This window comes from Pimephales promelas, chromosome 1 (genome assembly GCF_988280905.1).
Source record: "Pimephales promelas chromosome 1, fPimPro1.hap1.1, whole genome shotgun sequence".
In the NCBI taxonomy this organism is placed as follows: domain Eukaryota; kingdom Metazoa; phylum Chordata; class Actinopteri; order Cypriniformes; family Leuciscidae; genus Pimephales; species Pimephales promelas.
In genome coordinates this window covers 10,205,402-10,228,477 of record NC_142769.1, presented here as the reverse complement: position 1 = coordinate 10,228,477, position 23,076 = coordinate 10,205,402, and the positions used below count along the sequence as shown (strand labels likewise).

At 36.4% G+C, this 23,076-nt stretch overlaps 1 protein-coding gene across 25 annotated transcripts in view; it reads right to left on the bottom strand.

The window, feature by feature from the left end:
- Nucleotides 1–23,076, bottom strand: part of LOC120477782 (adhesion G protein-coupled receptor L3) — a 375,074-nt gene that overhangs the window by 22,818 nt on the left and 329,180 nt on the right. For 16 of the 25 annotated variants that reach the window (XM_039669601.2, XM_089125499.1, XM_089125755.1 and 13 more), the window contains 5 exons: nt 21,949–22,169; nt 21,676–21,742; nt 21,467–21,558; nt 3,040–3,066; nt 170–338 (listed from right to left, as the gene is read on the bottom strand). In XM_039669601.2, the coding sequence (XP_039525535.2) occupies nt 170–338; nt 3,040–3,066; nt 21,467–21,558; nt 21,676–21,742; nt 21,949–22,169 (576 nt within the window). The remainder of the gene's footprint in view (nt 1–169; nt 339–3,039; nt 3,067–21,466; nt 21,559–21,675; nt 21,743–21,948; nt 22,170–23,076) is intronic. The other 9 variants (XM_039669605.2, XM_039669609.2, XM_039669611.2 and 6 more) reach the window with 1 other exon arrangement.

Sequence of the window (23,076 nt, the reverse complement as noted above, 5' to 3'; positions counted from 1 at the left end):
AACTAGTGTTTGTTTGCTTGGCATTTTTTGGTATGCGTATTGTTTGGTAAAGTATCCATGGTGTTATATTTAAATAAACCAAATAAAACAAAACCGCCCTACTTTTCCACATGTTCAGACGACGGCCCTAGTTTCTATCAAATGTGTATGTGAATATGTTTTTCCAAACCTTCTTCTGCAGGACGCAGTGAAATATGAAGATGAACATGCCCTGCAGGGAGTTAAAGATGGTGAAGAGGTACGCCATGATCACTGTACTCTCGTTAACGTACATCAACCCGAACGCCCAGGTCAGGCCCAGTAAACAGAGCAGTGCTATGGCTCCGATTACCCACGATCTGAAACACACACACACAAACAAACAGGAAATTAGCTCTGAAATCAAATGAGAAAAATGCAGAAATCATTACTCGCAATATAAGACATAAGTGCTAGATCCGTGGCTAAATTGGTACATTTCTATCCAGCTCTCCACATCAATTAAATACGACTTCAGTTAAAGTGAACTCAATTTTCTTCCCCACATATGCTGTTTTATATCTGTGGGACTTTATTTTGCATGGATTTCATTTTAAACTCCTCTTTCCTGACATGAGAAATGAGTGAAGAAACTGCCAAGATCCAAAAAGGACAATAGAAGCCATACAATTCAGAAGTTTCACTCGCACAAAAGCTACAAAGCCACCGTTTGACTTCAGAAGACTTCAAATAAAGCGCACAAATCAATTTTATACCACTTTAACGGTTATTATTTGGTCCTTTTTGGAGTTTGATTGGTCATATTGTGCTTTGCAAAACAGAAAAGAGCTCAGACATTTATTCACAGAAGAAAGTCACACAGGTTTGGAGCGACATGAGGGGACTAAATGATTACAGAGCTGTCACTTCTAGGTGAACTGTCCCTTTAAAAACCCTCCAGTATCTCTTCCTGACATTGAGCGCACGCCGCCTCACTTCGTGAGAGCTGAATAGATCACGTGTGTCTGTAATGTGTTGTTTTACCCGCGGGTGCTGCAGATCCACCCCACTGACTCCAGCTCAATTTAACATAAAAATTACAGGCATTTACATATGGATAACATCCAATGTACCACTAATGGGACAAACAAACTTCACACTGTTGTCATTAACTATAATTCCAAAAAATAAATACATACAGTGAGAATGTATTTCGGAATTCATATTTGAAATCACCAATGAAACCTGACAACAACAGTCCCATGAATATTGTTTCTTATCCTCAAAGCATTTTTTTTCAGGCTAGATCTGTCAATGAGCATGTGCAGTCAAAAGCATGCGTCTTTTTCAATAAACTTTCACTGCATCCGAAATCGAATACTTCCATACAATAGAGTATGAAAAAAAAAACTCAAATTCGAAAAACAGTAGGCGGAATTTCCCCGGATGACCTTGCGGCGAGATTCTGAAGTGCGCATTCGCTGGACACTTTACTATCCCATGAGGCCACAGGAGAGGATTTGAAACACTGGTAGGTCACGTGATAAGGGCAACATGGCGGATGTAGTATATCCAGATCACATAGTAAGTTGAGAGTCACAAAGTAAGTTCAGAATTAAATGTAGCACCTATATTAGTAATTCCTGACACACTGCATATGTAGCCCCGCCCCTTTTCTGTGCTAGTTGAGTTCTGTCTTCCGGTTTGTATTTCCACATCATGAAGGAAAGTTCTTACGGATTTATCAATGAACCACTTGTGTTTAAATCTTCCCCGTCTGATGACATCCGCTTCAAAAACTTATTCTCATAACTTTTGTAAACTCTACAATAAGTAAATCCACTTCACCTCGACAGTGTTGCCATAGAAATATACAGAGCTACCACAAAAATTCGAAAGAATGCTGCTTGTTTCTCAGGCGCAAGGTCTATAGCAACTGGAGCCTCAAAAGTTATAGCTGCAGTGATGCAATAACTTTACCAATCAGCGATTGGCTCTGCTATGTGATGTGAATGTGAATGCAGCCTCTTTGGTATATCTGAAGTCTTTTTGTGGTTTTCAGTGTGTTACCACACTAATGTTCAAAAGTTTGGGGTCAGTAAAATTTGTGTTTGAAACATATTAATAATTTTATTTAGCAAATATGCATTCAATTATTAAAACAAAAGCCAGACTTATAATTTTACACAAGATTTTCTATTTAAAAAAAAAAAAAAATCCTGAAAAGGTATCAATGTATCAATTTTGTTTCCACAAGAATATTTGATAACTGTTTTCAACACTGATATAATAAGTATAATATATATATATATATATATATATTTTTTTTTTTTTTTTGCAGAAAATCAGCATATTAGAATGATTTCTGAAGAATCATGTGATTCACGGAATCATGTGACACAGAACAGGAATAAAGTACATTTTAAACATAAAAAAAAGTTATTTTAATTGTAAAAATATTCCACAATATTCAACTTTTCAACTCAACTTTTGAAAAACATTTAAAAAATCTTACCGACCACAAACTTTTGAACATTATTGTGTGTGTATGGAAGCTAAGGTACTTGAAAAGGATGTTTTCATGATATTCTTGTTTCTAGATAAAATATATAGTCTATATATTTTTAACCATTTTACTGTCTAATTTTAAAATTCAGAAACCAATCAATCTAAAATCAGCACACATCTTAACAAGACTCATGAATTGAGCAATTGTTCATTTAATAATGACTCAAAAGCATTATGAAAGATGTTTGTTTTTCCCATCACACTGAGAAGCTGACATCTTCAGATGAATGTTAAAATGACTATGTCCTGAATTCCAATGCCACCGCTTCAGTCATAAAACGGACCTTAGGATGAGCTGCACAATACAGAGGGGGAACTTTAAGGACACTGAGAAGGTGACAAGCAGAGAATGAGAAACACACACACGCACACTGTTTGATTGACAGCACTTCATATTGTGCCGTAAACGAGAACGTAAAAACAGGAAGTGAGTGAAGAGGGTTTATTTGCAGTTATGAAGCCAAGCCGAGAGAGAAATATGAGCTGGAGGGAAGGAAAGACGGATCTGCTTACTTAATCTCTGGATCATAATCCTCATAACTGAAGAATGAAATGCGGAAAAAAGAAAAGCAACAGAAAATTAGAATAAATAAATTGACACTTGAGAGCCAAATAGAAGGGAATTGAACCAGATGGGGTTTGATGAGTCCATATGCGTCATAAAATACATCATAACAGCAACTAGAGCTGAGTGATATGAAACATTTCATTTATACTTCACTAATAAAACAGTACAGTAAGAAACATAATACATATTTATACCAAAACAAAGATTGAGATTGAACAACTGGAAAAGAGATATGAAAACTTACTGACTTTAACAGCATTTAAAATCATAGACATTTCTGTTTTTACGCTTAAGGATTGTGAAACTAGGTGCTCTTTAAGACCAAACTCTTTATGAACAAATAAAAAGGGCATTCACATTATTGAGATATTCAAGATGTTGGACAATTTTATATCACAAGCACAATCATTTATCAGAAATATTCCACATTAGGACTGCACAGCGTGGGGGAAAACATCTATCTGAGATCCATCTGATAAAAAAAAAAAAAGTCAATTCCTATATAAAATGTGAAAAAAAAAAATCCAGGTTTGCTGTGCTTATGCTTAATTGTGGTCTGCACAACTAGGCCAGCTACAATAACTACAATTATTATTATTGTATATCCGTTTTATTATTATTCTCATTATGATATAGCCATATTGATTAGCATTATCATTTTAAATAATAACAACAACAATATACTATTGTAATATTTCGCTGTAAAAATATATAATTTAATTTTACATTCCAACTGTAAGATTACAAAGATTAGTAATATTTATGGAGAGCATATTTCATCTCATGTTTGGGAAAATGGTTGTCACATGCTACATTTTTAAATATACAATTTCACATTAAAGCAACTCAAACTGTAGATAGAGACATATGTGGAACAGCATTTACTGTGAACGGAGCCGCTCTGAGACGCTGAAAAAACACCAGCGGATAATGAGCTGTGTAAATGAACACAGTGCCACGCTTCACTCTGAAACACACAACGGATCTATAAATTAGGGCTGGGCGATATGGCCAAAAAATCATATCTCGGTATTTTTTGGTCAAATGGCGATATACGATATATATCTCGGTACTTTCTACGTTTTCTATTTAGATAAAGAAAATCTTTATATTAAAATATATATATATATATATATATATATATATATATATACAGTATATTCACATTCGGCCCAATGATATCCTACAAACAATGTTGATATTGAAGGATATGGAAACAAATATAATATAGGCTATGCAATATATTATGTGCAAAAAGCTTTTGTTTTTATATTGACTAAAAGCTAAACTAAAAATGAAAATAAAAACAAAAACAAAAGCACAAACTAATTATATTAGCCTGCATTTGATTACCCCATTATAATCACTTTCACTTTCATTAAACATATATACTTGTAGGTTTAAAATTCCACATATGGCACATTTATTTTCTCCAACAACAAATATTTTAGCAATATGTTTATTTTAGTCAGAATTATTGCGTACTACGTAGTAGGCGGGGTATTCACGCGCATGCGCGCACCGGCGCTCGTTCAAGGAAGCATGAATTTTAGCGGAGATTCACTTGCAGAAGCTCGTCCTCTTCTGACATGGACATATTTGTTGTGAAATGGACATATTTGCTTTACTTTCTAACATTTACAGATGGAGAATATGTGAAATGTAAGTTGAGCACTGAGGAAAGCACCACATCTCAAACGCATTAAACAGCGCAAGTATATCTGTCAGTCAGCAACAGTATCTGTCAGAGCATTTGACAGGGCGGCAAGCTGCCTTAAACTTGTTAACTATATCAAAGTGATTTTGACGCAATTAATATAAGCTTGTGTCATGTTTAGGGCAAATTGTACTACGTAGCCTAGCTACTTTCACTGCAGCAGCTCACACTGCAACCTCCGCTATTTTTCAGATGTGCTCATATCAAACTACTGTATCGATATAAACGGTATTCCATATCGTTTCAAAAAATATAACGATACATCGTACATATTCGATATATCGCCCAGCCCTACTATAAATTAAATTAAATTACACCCTTTATCGAAATTTATAATTATATTAGTGCTGTAGCGGCGCGTCGAAAATTGCGTCGACGTCATATTTTTGCGTCGACGCTTCTTTATTTATTTATTTTTTGCATGTTCCCGACAGTACAGCTTGCCACACACACGTGGGAGACCGAAACATTGCAGAATAGAGGACGAAGATGACTAGAAGTGAATGTGCTATCCATTAAATGAATCACACACAGTAAACAAACCCTTAAGAAAAAAAATTGCAATTTAGACGCGAATCTCGGGCAGATTCGGCTTGAAGTCGTTCCCGGACGCGGCGCCGGGCGCGCTGTTACAAAAAAAGACGTACACACAGCCAGCCACAGTCTTCCTGGTCTTGCGCACCCAACGCGTCATTTTTGGTGTGCGCACATTCGCGCTCGTGCGGACGTGTCGAGTATAAACAAGGCTTTACTCCGTGTCAGCACGCGCTCTGATCAGTAGGTGCACAAACCTCTCCCGATTCATCTCCAGTAATAGCAGCCTCCGATCGCACCCCTAACTCCGCCTCCGTTTCCCTCCTCAGCTGATATTAATATTTAAACATTCTCTATGATAAAAAATGTTTGTAAAAAATATTTTAAATACACGGTTTTGGCGGTTGTAGAGTTATGATGGTGTTCAAATACATAACATTAGATTAACGTTAGCCAACCTATAGTATCTTGATTCAGTATGCTAGTATTTATTAATTGAGCAGAATAAAAAATATTCTTTAGATTAGTCGTCCAATTAGTCATTAGATTAGTCGACTAATCGATAAAATAATCGCCCAACTAATCGTTTAGTTAATAATCGTTTACCACAGCCCTAATATTAAGCAATATTGCCGTTTCATTTGTATTACTATTAATTGTACAGCCCTATTCTATACATCTCCCAGCTCTAACAGTGACATAAACTAACAGTGGCAAAAAACAACGACAAAACCAAACTACAAGTCATAAACAAGATCATCCAATAGCAAACAAACACACACATAGGCAGAGATGCACAGGTGTTGGGGGTAATTACCACACACACACACACACACACACTGAGTTTGGGTCTAATAACCACACCAGGTGCACAACAAAATAAATGATTGATGGAATTAAAGTGGAGACTATTAAACATCATTTTGCAGTGTCCATCTTAATGACAGGGACATTAATGACGATCTGCCCATAAACACGGTAACAACGACTTGGTGCCTGAATGAAGTGTTTTCACAGTCAAGTTCAATAATTATTGTAATTCATAATATGCTTTTTACTGTGTTGTTATTTTGGAATTCAAACTATTACAAATGTTAACATTTTAAGTTTTTGTTAATTAATTAGCAAACCATCACACACCTGCCGGTGATCGGTACGTGGGGGAAAAGGACCAAATAAGTAGGAAAAAAAAAAACTACAAAAAACAAGGAACTCCCGCACACTATCAGTACTTGCAAATGAGAATCGAAATGTGTATTAGCAACGTTTCAGCCTCACGACCTTCATCAGGCATGTTCAACTATTCAAACTCAATCCCATTTAAAATAATCACACGACCAATCAACGTAAAGATCCACTTGTAGACTATTAAGCTCAATGACTGAACACATAATTAATGATAATCACATAATCATCATAAAGAGTCATAAAGAATTTTTAATAATATCAAAGTTCGAATCGAATACAAAAAAAGTATATTTTATCATTTAAATTTTAAAAGTTTGTTTTTAGAACTTTTATATTATTAACAATTATGTTTGTAACTGTTTATGATGATGTGGTGTTAATCATGTATTCAGTCATTGAGCTCAATTGGTTACAAATGGATCTTTACGTTGATTGGTCATGTGATTATTTTAAATGGGATTGAGTATCGAGTATGACATGAGGGTGAGTAAATGATGGGATCAATTTTATTTTGTTGTGATCGTTTAACAGACTCTGGTTAAATACATTTCCAGAAACGCAACTTTCTACAAGAACATAACCTAAATAATATCACTTTTCATAAACAGGATATCAAAATAAATAATTATTTTCATTTTCAACAAACGAGTCAGTGCAAGACGGTGTTTAACCTTAAGAATGCACATACATTAATGTTACCATTTAACTAACTCAGTAACTCAGTCAATAATTGAGAGTGACTGGAAAACATGATTGTGACATTTCTGTGTGATATTTATGTGAAGATCAAAAGCAAATTTCAAAATGTATTTTAAAGGGCACTGCAGAAACTCTTTGCAAGTTTACAGACCGAGTAACTGGACGCAAGGGGGATTATTCAGACACCAGATATAATTTTTGATATTTTTTATTTTTTACAAGTGGGTGCAGGACACAATAGCTCATTTATAGCAAAATAAAGTAAACTGTGACATATTATACCAAAAAATTCTTCATACAGTGGACCACCAGTAAAATCTATAACATTTTGGGGCCAAAATGATTCAGACACTTTGACCAGACCACCACGGACTGAAGTTGAACAACATTAAGCATTGCTTGGTAATTGATTGCCCTAAATTGACTAAATTTAACAGCTGAAAGCTGTTGAGACACTCACAAATGTCTTATTTTATTACCATTTTCTAAACTATAGCGAATCAACTGTGATAATGTGAGAAATGTGTCTGAATAAATTTTGGTTTGACTGTAGTTTTATTTGTATAAGCAACAACAGTAAGGAAAATAACTCTAGAAATGAATTGCTATTTATATATTTTAAAAATTGCTGATTATAGGGTGTATTTAACACATCCAAATGAGTTTAGGTCAAACTGAACAATGGAATTCTCTGCAATCAATTTGATTGAATTTCGAGATCTGCAAATTACAGCACATAATGCAGAAATTGGTTGAATTTGCATAAACATTTAAGAAAAAAAAAAAAAAAGCCATGGGGAGACGTAATACATTTGTGGAAAGTGCCAAAGCAAATGGATATTAAAAACCCCTAAATAGCTGACGCTCATGTCCAAGTCTCTTCACTACCGTTTTTCACTCTTGTCTTCAGGGAACAATAACTCGTATTTTCTTACACTCATCAAGAGCTCTCTTTTCCAGAAAACTCATCCTTCTGCTTTTACTTTGATTTTTCCTGAAGCTACAGCTATGCAGATTCTCGTTCACACCTCCGTTCACCCTCTCTAAAACACACTCGTGCTGAAAAACCCAGGGCGCATTAGACGTTTAATCGAAGCAGATAACGGCGAATGGTTGCGTTAAAGATGTCCTGCTGGGAGTTAAACAAACATAAGACTGCGAATTGAACATCTCTCCTCCCTCAGGTATAGCCTGCTGCTGATCGCCCGGGTTAAACATGAAAAATTAACGTGAATTATGATAAAGAGACTGCTTTTAAACCGTTTAAGAGAATTAGCAGCAATTTGTCATATCGTCTCACTCTATCTCCAAGAGCGAATCTGCATCCCAATGGCAGCAGTAATTGAGTTAGTTGGAGGCAGAAAGTCTTGACGGAAATGTGAATAATGTCCTCAAGGTTCTGAGTGATGACTTCACCCAGAGACACGTCTGCCTCGAGTGGGTTTAATTGAGTCACAGATTAATGAATAAAAGGAATCGTTCATGACACAAGGATCAAACTCAGACCGCCCACGTCAATCCAGAGTTGTTCCTGTATCACACATTAAATGAGGATTATGACATATTAGTCGGTCGACTGCTGCAAATCGACACTGGAAATGCTAGCCGTTGATATTCTATTCATCTCATTTTAGTATCGCGTTCTATTTTTGCGAAGGCTATGCTTCAAATTACTGTCATATTAATGTTAAATTTTAAAAATGAGACATCATTTTGAAAGAGTGCTTATTTGGAGCAGAAAACAAAATCGTTTTTTATAACCAGGACCTTTCCTGCGTTCGTTTTCTCAATTGAATCAGTAGAAGTGACATCTGTGATACTGGCCTTCATTACACTCTTAGAAAAAAAAAAAAAAAAAAATTATTTGATTAAATTTGAATAATTACACATCTATTAAACATACAATTGAATTAACCAGTTAAACATGAATGTATTATGCAATCATTTATGACATTTCTCTTTATATAGAACCTTCTTTAGCATAAAGGGTTCTTTAAAATTGATTCAAGAACCCTCTACATGAAACCATTGTGAACTTAGTAAAAAGATGCAATTAAACAAATATTTTAAATATAGCATGTTGTTTCTACATGCATTTGGAGATTCAACGATTCAATTCACAGATTCAATCTGAATTTGGAACCATTTCCTTTTTTAAAAGTATGATTTAATCACTTTTAATCACCATGTAGACACTGGTTAATAAGTTCACAGAAAATCGCCCCTATAGCAGTGAACCAGTGAAATTTCAAAACCTTTCGCAACAGCTATGACATGACGAAACCTTGTTTACGGAAATCATGTGACTTTGGCAGTTTGAAACGCAACCTGAATCACTGGCACGAAACGATGATTGAAAAAGGTTTTCAAAGCTTCATGAAGCAGTCTTTCAAAAGCACTCATCACTAATTTTCCTTATTTAAGTGTTTTTTTTTTTTTACTGAACTCCATGAAAAATTGAAGAGCAAAAACTGGTCCCATGCACAAAATATAAAAGCAGGTTAGGCAATTTGTTCCAGAATTATTAGTATTATTTTTTCTGCCAGTTGAAAGCCTCTTCACATCCTGATAGCAATCTTTAAAGGAGTAGTCCACTTTTGAAAAAAAAAAAAAAAAAAATGGTGATAATTTACTCACCCCATGTCATCCAAGATGTCCATGTATTTCTTTTTTCAGTCAAAAAGAAATTAAGGTTTTTGATGAACGTTCCAGGATTTTTCTCCATATAATGCACTTCAGTGGGAACCAAATGGTTCAATGTCCAACCAAACTGCAAACTGTTCAAAGGGCTTTAAACGATTCCATACGATGAATAAGGGTCTTATCAAGCAAAACGATCGCTCATTTAATAAATAAATAACAAAGTTTAAGTTTTATAAGCTCAAACGCTCGCCTTGCTCTGTTCTGTGACGCACGTTCATGACTCTCCTTTTCGAACTCGTTCATCAAACGAACAAATCTTTTTCAGAGTCATTTATTTCATTCAACGAACGAATGACTCGGAAAAAGATTTGTTCATTTTGATGAACGATTTCGAACAGGAGAGTGACGAACGTGCGTCGCAGAACAGAGCAAGGCGAACATTTGAGCTTATAAAACTTACACTTTGTTATTTATTTATTAAATGAGCGATCGTTTCGCTTGATACGGCCCTTATTCATCGTCTGGAATCGTTTAAAGCCTTTTGAACAGTTTGCAGTTTGTACTGAAATTGTCTTTTGGACCTTGAACTGTTTGGTTCCCACTGAAGTCCATTATATGGAGAAAATCCTGGAATGTTTTCATCAAAAACCTTTATTTCTTTTCGACTGAAAAAAGAAAGACATGGACATCTTGTATGACATGGGGGTGAGTAAATTATCAGCAAAAGTTTTTTTCAAAAGTGAACAACTGCTTTAAGTTAAGTGGTCAAAAGTTATATATATATATATATATATATATATATATATAAATTATACATATACTAATCAGTTGATGTACACCACTGCCTTCCATAGTAGGAAAAAACATACTATGGAAGTCAATGGGGTCCATCAATTGTTTGGTTACCAACATTCTTCAAAATATTCATACAGGTTTGAAACTATTTGAGGGTGAGTAAATGATGACAGATTTTTCATTTTTTTAAATGAACTATTCCTTTAAATCTTATCCCAACCTTAAACCTATACCACTAAAACCTGTCCGTAACCTTACCCCTTTCCCACCTCAATAGCAGCACACCTATTTTGCAATACAACATGAACACAATAAGTACATTGTACCTAACAATTATCATTTTTATGCAGGTATGCGGTAGTTAAAAACATCTGATATAAAGTGTGACTCAAAAATGTGAAAAATAAAAATTCAGATTTCTTTTTTACAGTGTAGATCATCAGTAAAACAATCTGTAAAAGGAGAGAACTGTCTGAAAGAACTATGAACGCACACACGTATGCACAGACACACATATAAAAGGTCAAACACAGGAGGAAGTGGGCAGGTGCAGATGACCTCCAGAGGGACACATGACCGGTGGAGAAACAGGTTGATCTTACCAGTGCCACTCCACTATGACACAGCCGTCATGAAAGCGATAGCTGTGCAAACGTCAGCAGACACGCACACAACAGAAAACAAGAACAAATAAATGAATAAGACAGAGAGACAGGACATAATTCCTTTTGCAAAGTGCAACAGAAACTAAACAAATAAAAAAGCAACTTAAAAAGAAGCAGCAACAACCCCCTACACAGCTGTTACACAACACTCAATTACAATTTAGGAACAATTTAGGTCTTAATAATTTCATTTCATTTAGATGCAAGAAATCGTATGACGAGTATGACCTATACAGACACATGACATTGAGGCAGGACATATGAAAAGGATTTAACTTTTATAGCCAAGCATTATTAAAACATTATAAATCCTGTTACTGTCATTTTTGGTCCATTTAAGTCATCCTTGATGAATGAGGAAAAAAAGAAGAAAAAAAAAACGAATTTCTTTAAAAAAGTACCTTACTGATCTAGTTGTTCAGGCTTTTGATAATGATTGAAATGCAGTCTTAACCTTGAGAATGAAATACTTAGAAATGTATTATTAAGTGCATTTATTACTGCCTAACTACTTGAAATCACAGCAATAATTTCACATACACATTCTTAAGTCAAATTTGGGGTCAGTAATTTTTTTTAATGCTTTTGACAGTATCACTCTTCAGCTCAACAAGACTGCATTTATTTAATCAAAAAAGCAGTAAAACAGTGATATTGTGAAATATAATTCTGATGTAAAACAACTGTTTTCTATGTGTAGCTAGGTTAAAATGTAATTTAATCTTTGATGCAAAGCTGAAATTTCAAAATCATTAAAGGGTTAGTTCACCCAAAAATGAAAATTCTGTCAGTATTTACTCATCCTCATGCTGTTCCAAACCTCTGTGTGTTTATTTGTTAGTAGGACTAAATACATACTATGTGTAACGGCCTCCAAGTGGAGTGCCCTTGAGAGTCACTAGAGGGCACTCCACACCAGATGTACATGTTTCACTCACAACTACATTTCCCAGAACTCACTGCCCGGACTCATACTCACTGATCAAATTCACCTGTACCTCATTCTCTGATTGCATTCACCTGTGTCTCATCCTGTTAGTTTGTCTATATACAAAGAACGCATATTGACAAGAAGTGAAAGCCAATAGAACGTTCCATTGCAACACCAGCGCCCAGCAGCAGCCCTACGCTTCCGCCATTTCGGGGTGAAAGCGACTCGGCAGTCATATAATATACATATATTTAGTCCAGTGCAGAGATCATTTTTAGGTTGAAATAATTAGGCTAGGTGATTATTTAACTAACAACAGTTAACTTTATAGCAGTTAAAAATAAAGTTGCTACTTAACCGGGCTTTTACCCCCATATAACTTGAGACAGGGAAGTTTGAGGATTTAATTAATTTTATTACTCTCCACATTAAGTGTGATAGGTAAGAATAAAGTGATATCAGTTCATAAAGTTATAACATTAGACCGTGTCCCGGGAGGTACACATAACGTTACTTACAAAAATAAGTTATCAATGAAATAAATTCAGCAAATAAATGTTGTACTAAAATGTAAATGTTTGACAATAAATATATAACAGCAATAGAATAGCTTTACAGTAAACAGTTTTTTTTTTTTTTTTTTTTTTGCAGTACTATCCTATCTTATATTAATGACGCAAGACTAGTTATAGGATAACGGACACAGCGCATCAATGATCATCATGTTTGTAGCATGATCCAGGGGATTAAAACGTCCAAAATATATTTCAGGTCTAGTGGAGTCGGTACCTAATGATAGTAGTAAAAGTGTAAAGTTGCATACAATGGAAATACTCACTAATGCAAGAAAAAACGACCTCAAAAAACTGTTATCTGTGCTGTTGTCCAGTAACTCCAGTTCGATTTTTCACCCCGATATGGCGGCCGCGCTACCGAAGCGCCATCTAGTGGCTGTTACCAAAAAAGCATCAGAGTTTCGCCTCTTGTTCTTCTATACTCTTTGCTATATATACCATGTTCATTCATTCACTCACTGCGAAGTCTTGTATGTTGTAACACTACATTTCCGAGCGGTTCTCCTTGGTTCCCTGTTCCCCGGTTTTTGGATTCCCTGCCTGTTCCCTGGATTTCTCTTTCCTCTCTGACCCCTGCCTGTTCTGTTTATTTGTTTAGTTTGTTTGGACTGCTTACCGTTTTTTGACCTTTTGCCTGTTCTTTGGATTACCCCTTAAATTAAAGCTGCATTTGGATCTTCATCTCCCTGTCTCGGAGCAGTTCATGACACTATGGTAGTCAATGGGGATTGAGATCTGTTTGATTAAAACATTCTTCCAAATATCTTCCTTTGTGTACAGCAGAACAAATAAACACATAGAGGTTTGGAACAACTTGAGGGTGAGTAAATACTGACAGAATTTTCATTTTTTGGGGGGTTGAACTAACCCTTTAATGTCTTCAGTGTCACATGATCCTTCAGAAATCATTGCTGCTCAAGAATTATTTCTTATTATCGTCAAGGTTTAAATCAGTTCATATTTTTGTTGAAACCGTGATGCATTTTTTTTTTCAGGATTCTTTAATGAAAAGAGGGGGGGATATGTCTTTTGGAACTTATGAATGATATTCTACAAGTATGATTGTTTTTATAGCTTTAAATCAAGTGGTCCATAGGACTTGATGTGCCAAATGAGTGTTGCAGTTGGTATTTATAATTAAGGTGGTGAAAAAATGTCCTTCTATGGACATTTTATTGGTCAAACCTTTAAAAATCAGATGACGCCATACATTTTTTCGTCTACTTTCCAAGATGAGATGTGCTGTTCCATCACCATTCGGAGTGCAATAGCAGAATGAACGCACAAAACTGTTGAGTGTTGTGGTCGGTGGTCTCACACACATAAATGAAGGCATATATCTGGATTTGTTGTGTGACAGAACTGAGGCGTTGAAGTCGTGACCTCTGAGAGAGGAGCAGGGTGTACGTAGGTTGGTTTGCGGTTAATAACTCGACCTTCCAAATAGCCTTATAAATCATATCACACGCTTTTAAATCTTTTTTATTTCTTAGAGCTGACTGTTATAAATCAGACAATGAACAACAGCAGCAGCACTGATGTTCACTCAAACCAATACGAACCTAAATAAAGTGGATACCGTGTAATGAATAGTCGACAAAAATAAAAATGCAGTATTTTTTCCCCTACAAATAAACCTGCATGATTTCTTTCATCTGTAACTACAAAATAAGATATTCTGAAAATAGTTTTTTTTTTTTTGTCCGTGCAGTAAAAAAACTATTTTTGTCGGTGTCGAAAACAACCCTGAAGCCTGAAAAAAAAAAAGAAAAAAAAAAAAAGACATTCCACAATAGAAAGATCCTCATAAGTTTAGGATGACATGAGGGTGAGTAAATGGAGACCTGAAGCTATGAAGCTCAAACTCAATCTTAATATTAGATCAACTGTAAAACATTTAGCTATTTTACAATGGATTTGAAAGTCACTCATCTGATACGAACTGTTTAATAATATTAGGTTTACAATTATAAGTATTACAAAAAATGTGAAGGCACGTCTGCAGCATTTTTGATGTCAGATTTATCCTTCATTTGTGTTTTTCGTCTCCAACAAAATCGACATTATAACATGGCTATCTATTTAAGTAATATTGTTTTACTAAATCGACACTTATTCTGCAAGGATGCATTAAATTGATCAAAAGCGACAGTAAAGACATTTATGATGTTATAAAAGATTTTCTTTCTATTGATCAAAGCATCCTAAAAAAAATTTATCACAGTTTCCACAAAAAATATAAAGCAGCACAACGGTATTCAACATTGATAATAATAAGCAATGTTTCTTGAGTAGCAAATCACCATATCAGAATGATTTCTGAAGGATCATGACACTGAAGACTGCAGTAATGATGAATCTTTGCATCACAGGAATAAATCACATTTTATACTATATTCAAATAGAAAACAGTTAAATAGTACAATTATTTCACAATATCGCAGTTTTTACTTTTGGATCAAATCTTACCGATCCCAAACATTTGAAAAGCAGTGTACTGTATATTGTGACACTGTTACCGTTATATGCTCTTTATGTATTGCTCACACACCCAAACAAATAAAAGCACTCACAGTTTTGTAAGTGCTTCTGTTCAGTCTCTCATTAGAGCAAGTAATCAACCGTCTACAGATCAAACTAATACAGCCGAGTATGAAAACTACTAACAAGAGACTGTTATTATCTCATTATTAGCATGAATACAATGTCTGATTACAAGAATTATCCCATTTAATATGAGACCCCATGGAGGGAGGAGATGTGTGGCTGTAGGGGCTCATGAATTAATCAAACCCGTCACCTCTGCTGTTGTGATTCTGTTTTATGTGGTCCCCTTCAAAATGAATATGACGAAGCATTCCTAACAAACCCGTCAGAATGCATTGCACCAGCAGGGTTCTGGCAGTAAAATTTCCATTCGTTTCTTCCACAGTGTATAAAGTACAGTATAAACCTTTTGAAACACAGATAAGATGATGTCCTAAACTTGAGAACTACATAATCCTGAATTGACTATTTATACCCTTGTGCAAACTGAATGGGATGTTGCAATTAAAACTAAATGGAAATTGCAATTAAATGTAAATGTATTATAGGTCATGCCATTAATTGAACTTAAGAGCAACTTTTGATCCATATATGTAATTTCACAATCAGTTATTGAAGTTGTACTGCCAAATGTACTTACAAGTATTTGTGGTAAACAAAAAAATATACTTTAATTTTGTTTTTTGTTGAAACATGTATTGTAATGCATTTAAATATATTTGCAATCACACGTTTGTAATAAATAAGTGTGCAAAATAATTGTACTTCTTTAAATCACAACAAAAGATTATTAAAACAAGGATTTAATATGTAAAAGTAAAACTTTTAATTTGACATTATTACAAAGTGCACTTCTTTACTCATGTACTCCAAGTACACTTTAAGTGGCCTTTCTTTATTCAACATTTTATCTGCAAGTACACTTAGCTACGCCCATTTTAGTACATATTCAATTAAGCACACTTTAATATCTTGTAAATCAATGTCAAATATATTGTATTTTATACTTTAATGAGATGCAAGCATTAGTTGTATGGTGTATGGCTATTCTTGCTTTGATTGATTTTCCATTTTTTCCTAAAGTCAGTCTCCATCAAGTACACAGTCTTGTTTCTTTGTCTTTTTTGCCAGTTTTCTTCAAATCAATGTTTTTATTACTGTGATTCATCTCTGAGCTTTGAATTTTATAGAGAATATGTTTCTGAAAAGCCTGTAGTGAAAATGAATGGGGGGGAAAATACTTCAGGAATGAATCCCAAGGCCACTGCAAATTTGTGTGATCACTGTTGAGCTCTACACATGAATGCATATGTACATGTGTCATAGTCAGGATTTATACACGTCAATCAGGTGTCCATCTGAATTCTCTGGCATGCAAGTCCACTTTGGTCCTTAAACACACACACACACACACACACATGGGGTGAACCTGGACCACTGTGAAATTCCATCCCATCTATAGAGATGATACTCCAAGATCACTGACTCAAACGGTCTGATTAGTATTCATCACATCGACATAAGCACACACATGAACAACTGAACACACACACACACCATTTCACTGTCCTGCTCACTATGCTGGATCTAAGGGGACAGCTATAAATTAGCATATTTATAGTCCTTTCAGCGCTCTGCTCTCCTGAGTGGCTGTGTGGCTCCGGTGATGAATATTCATGTGCGTGCGGAGGTTAATTTGGGCAGAATGTCTGCTGCTCTTTCCTGTGAAACAACACAGATCTTCAGGTAACGACAACCTCCCCACAGAATACACAGACACGCACACGCACGCTGTGGGATACCTGTGCCAGTTTTACTTTTACCTCAACCTACCACAATAATATGATAAATGAGCCAATGGGCCAATGTTTCTTCTGTCCATAAACTTGAAGTGTGTCATTTCTGCACAATGAGAGCCATGAAACAAGACGTAATGCTTGTGTGCAAACAGGTTTCTCAAACACAGCACTCCTATTATCTTCCTGTCCTTTTACCTGACAATTGCGGCTCGGATTAACAGTTAGTGATGCAAAATTCACAACATTGTTGACATGCTGTTGTCAGGCTGCTCAAACAAACTGAGCAATATTTTGACTTTTGTTGAGACCTGGTATTAAAATGAATCTAAAGTGATCAGAGCAAATATAAGGGGCTTTCGCACCGGGTAGTTCTAGGAACTAGCCACTAGGGTAACCACCTGAGAACGAATGGTTCCCTTAGGAACATTTTCCTGGTTGCACTGCCAGTAGGAATTCTAATGTGATGTAAGCCGCACTTGTTGTTGTGACTTTTATTTAAATGGTGTGGCATACCTTTATTTTGACGGCGCTAAGAACGCTAGAGCCTGAGCACACGGTTCATTACTTTACGATCTGTCTAACAGTCCTGTATAATACGTTATTAGATAGAACTGATATACATAGAAAGTATGACAGTATATGGAAAGGTTTTATCATATGCCGTGTATTTGTCATGTTTATAATCATGTTTAGCTTGGTCCCCTCAAAGTTGATTTGATTTTCTCCTTAGCGTAAAGGTTAAGAGGCCCATCTATCACTGTTTTCCACGTTCGTAGAGTTAGAGTAAATATATAGGATACAATCTGTGTGTTTACACAGCTTTTTTTTTTTTTTTTAAATGGCGGGTGCTGGCGTTTCGCATGTTTTCGGCCAAACAGCGTACTCTAAAGTCATTGGTAGTTCCTATAGTGCTGGTTTAGACCTTACTCTGAAGTAGGAGCTAAATTATTTTAAGGAGTTCCTATACCTAAAAACATTCCTAGTTCCTGCGGTGCAAACATCGGTGCAAACATTGGATCGGCGTTCGTAGATCGACTGGTAGAGACTATTTTTCAAAGATGGCTTCTTCCTGTATTCGCGAAGTTGACTGTGTGTATAAAATATCTTCTTATTAAACTGTATGGACACTGACAAAGTTATCAATGCTTCGGTTTGAATGTAGGGACCCTTATTATGCTACCTAGGGCTGTCGCGGTAACCGCAATATTGTAGTACCACGCTTCTGACATGTCAACCGCAGAGGATTGCACGTAACCGCAGCAACCGCGATATTCACGTTTTTTTTATATAAGGCTATACCCTTCTTGTTTTGAACTTAATGCATGCGTATTGAATGTTAACAAGTTCATAATGATAACAAGACTGTTTATCATGGTGATGTGTAGCTTACAGGCTTCACGCAGACAGTGAATGAGAGAGATCGGCAGAGCGCGTGCAATTACCTGCGTCTGTCTTTGAAGTCGTGAAAAGCTTGTCGTGTCAAAGGGAAGCGAAATATTTGTCGCATCATCATTTTAACGTTCTCTTCACAGGTATTTTCCCATAAATGCGCGTCAGCAGCAGCGCTGGTCAGCATCCCACAGCTACGGTGGCCGAGAGGTGCAAAACAAATCACAATTATAAAAACAAAAAAACAAGTCAGAAAACACAACGACAATTCAGAAAACAAAATAACAATTCAGAAAACACAAAAACAAATCTGAAAACAAATTAACAAGTCAGAAAACACAACGACAAATCTGAAAACAAATTAACAAGTCAGAAAACACAACGACAAGTCAGACAAAACGGAAAAGGTAGGTATATGTGGCGAATGGAATACTGATCGCTGATTGGACGAGACATCTGTCAATCAAGACATACAGGCAGAAGAAAGATCGATTCGCGTGTGCATGTGTAAATATTAGCTGTATCGTCTAGGCTAGGGCTATTCAATTGGCGGCCCGCGGGCCAAGTGGGGCCCGCCAATCATCTCCATGCGGCCCGAGAGCACTCCAACCTCCCCCTCCTATTTTCTGGTGGTGTGGCTAAATTTGGTTTGATATGCGCGTGGCCGCAGTGGCGCGTGCAGCTATAGCCTACGCACTGTGTGTGTACCACGAGCGCTCCGACTGACCTGAGAAAAACGTTTTCAGTCCGAATATTTCAGCAGTTAATATGTGTGTCCCGTATTTCTGTCGACTGAACCAGCGATATTAATCATTCGTTGGTTCGATTCCTATCTCCTTTTCACGAATTGGCCAAACGCGCGTGCATAACAGTAGGAAACGATTCGGATTCGTTCGGACCGTTCTGTCACTGAATCATCTGAAGCGGTTTCTCGGTCAGTAAGAACAAATAGAGAACAAAATAGCGCTGGTTTCAGTTGTTTCACTAGTTTACTTTGAACTAGGCAGCGCGGTCCAGTGGATAACCGAACGCAAGCTTAAAGGAGTTGCGTTTACTAATTAGTGGTAGGAAGATTTTAATTTGAAAAGTTTTGTTCTCCATAATATCACTAAATTAGCCGGCTAAATAGACAGCTAATATTTACACATACACATGCGAATCAATCTTTCTTCTGCCGCAGGCGCAGTCTGCTGTACTTTCTGTATGTCTTGATTGACAGATGTCTCGTCCAATCAGCGATCAGTATTCCATTCGCCACATATACCTACCTTTTCCGTTTTGTCTGACTTGTCGTTGTGTTTTCTGACTTGTTAATTTGTTTTCAGATTTGTCGTTATGTTTTCTGACTTGTTAATTTGTTTTCAGATTTGTTTTTGTGTTTTCTGATTTGTTAATTTGTTTTCAGATTTGTTGTTGTGTTTTCTGAATTGTTATTTTGTTTTCTGAATTGTCGTTGTGTTTTCTGACTTGTTTTTTTGTTTTCATAATTGTGATTTGTTTTGCACCTCTCGGCCACCGTACACAGCACAAGGAAGCCACGGGGAAATAAAATCACTGAGTCACGCATTGAATCAATGCTAGGCTATATGGGTCTTCTTCGTCTCTAAGTGAAGCATCAGCTTCAGCTTGCCCATGCAACGCATTGCTGCTCAGCTGAGCATTGAAAAGTTGAACCTCAAAGTTAAAAATAATTAACATCTTGTTTCTTTACATCTCTTTTAATGAATCAGCTTTTTTAAACGTGTTCGTGTTCATGAACGGTTCAATGACTCGCTCAAAGTCCGTTGTCATAACAATATGCGCGCTGAGTGAAAGTCTTTCAATGCGCATATACTGTAGACGCTGTTTAGTTTCGGTTAACGTTACATTGGTTACTGAAAATGTCCTCGTTTTTGTCCACATCGTAAACTTTATTTATATAGCAACAAATACATATAAATTAAATAAATAAATAAATAAATGGCGGTAATACCGCATATCGTGCTATTGAGCCACTCAACATTACCGCAAGGGAAATTCCATGACCGCGACAGCCCTAATGCTACCGTGTTAGTGTGGGGCTATTTTGAGCCTTGTTCGTGGTAATAACAAGCGATTTTTATTTGTCATTACTCTATGCCCCATATACTAGCGTTATACTAGCGTTATAGGCTAAACTGTTTTTAGAGATAAAACTCTTTACATTAAGCAATCATGAAAACAAATCTCAGAGAACGGTTGACTAGGTAACAATGTGTAATTAGACCAAAGGTTCATTTTGCGCCGGAGTTCTCCTTTAACTGCCCTAATAACAAAAAAATTATTATTAAAAAATAAAAATTACATGACAACTTATCATTATAAAATGATTATTTATTTTAATAAAAGTTAAGAATTCAGGTTTGTTTATCAGTACCACAGTAACGCTAACTTCCGCTGGAATTGTCCGATAGAAATCGTCCGTAGCTTTTTGCAAGAGTTAAAAAAAAAAATGCATGAGGTCGTTTTTTTTTTCAGACTAAGTGTGTAAGGACTCCACCCACAACAGGCCCCACCTTTAAAAGACTCCTCCCTTTAAAGAGCCCGTCCACCATGTTCCACCCCTCACCTCTAAAAGATTTCCTCAAAGGGCTTACCTTTTAAAGGTCCCTTCCCAAAGACCACACCTACCACAAGCTTCACCCTTCATATACATTCACCTCACATACTCCACCAACCACAGGTCCACCCTTTCAAAGGCTCATCCCCAAAGAACCAGATGCCACTTCCCTCACAGGCTAAATCTACGACTAGCTCCACCCCTCTGCAAAATCCACCTTTCAAACTCCACCCACCACAGGCCCCACCCATCAAAGGCTCCTTCCTCCAAAGAGCCCATCCCACAGGCTCAACGCCTCACTGTCAGGCTTACTTGATGTTGTCAAGACAACCAGAGTCTGGCTTCAGGATGGCAGTGTGGTGGAACATCTTGTACAGAGCGATTCCTAGGAAGATCACATTCAGCTAGGAAGAACAGAAGCACAGGATTGGTTGAGGGTTCACACGTGAGAACACTAGAGCGTGCAACATTAAACATGGATGTTTTGAATGTAGATTTTAGAGAGCATCAGAGCTGGTTACCATGATGATGAGTGTGGCGGGGCCTATAAAACTCCAGATGAAATAAGTATCCAACCGCAACCAGCACCTGAAAATGTAAGAAAGAGACGTCACTTAAGTTTCAATGTAGCGCGCGCACACACAAAAGTCAGATTGTCTTTTGGCTGATACATGAGAGTTCTTTCAATTATTCAGACTTTAATTTCCGCATCATTAGACTAAACTTAAACCTTCCTGTGACCACCCACACAGTCATTCAGACTCATTCAGATCATTTGAGTGTGTGAGACTCACACTCTGTCTGTCCCGTAACTGCGGTAATCTACTGCAGCAGAAACAGCCACGATGAGGGCAGGAATTCCGTATCCGGCCAGGTAAAAATATCTCCTGCGTGAATGCTCGCTCTCAAACACCTCCACCAGCATGATGTAGAGCTGAACGCCTTCCAGAAACATCCACGTGAACGCAGACAGGAAGAAGAAATGGAGTAGTGCCGCAAAGACAGCGCAGGCAATCTGAAACGCACACAAGCAGTCTTGTGAGGGCGTGTGTTATGTGGACATTGATGGATGCTGTTCAGCGACCTCGCAAACCTGCTCAGATAATTGAAAAATGTTAAATAATAGGGTTTAAAGATTATGAATCATGCATGATGTCCCTGCATTAGAGTCACACACACTGAACGATTTCACATTAAATCTTTATGACACACGTGCACACACGCTTGTGCTATTTCACCCTCTCATGAACTAATAAAAACATGGAGTCAGCCAATTTAAACATCCCAGGCCCTATCATACACCCAGCACAAAAGTGTTTTTGCTAGTTTCAGTCCGACACAGTTATCATTTTCACGTTTTGCCCCGTACCAAATGGATTTAGGCCCATCTGTTTGCCCATGGGTGCACTGGTCTGAAATTGAGGTGTGTTCACATGGTTGGCACGTTGCTATTTTGAGGAAACTGAAAAAAAGACTGCGCCATTGACTTTAAACCATGTTTCAGTTAGTCAATGGCAATATCACAAAATATATATTTTTGGTAATACTATTTTACGGTGTCCGTGATACAGAGTAATTACTTAATTAATTACTTAGTAGTAAACATTGTAATAAAATGTAACAAAATGTAATTATTATTTAATGAATTTATGGAACAGCCTGTACTTGAAGAGTTCAGATGCAAAAGCCTCTAAATGCCATTTGAAATTTTCTTCTTTAATGATGATTTTTATCAAACTTGTATATTTTATTTAATTAATTTCACTTAAATAACAATTAATAGGTAATTATCATTGCCATTTAAGTTAAATTACTGAACTTAAATATAGAAGTTTGATAAAAATCATCATTAAAAAAGAAAATTTCAAATGGCATTTAGAGGCTTTTGCATCTGAACTCTTCACTTACAGATTGTAATTACA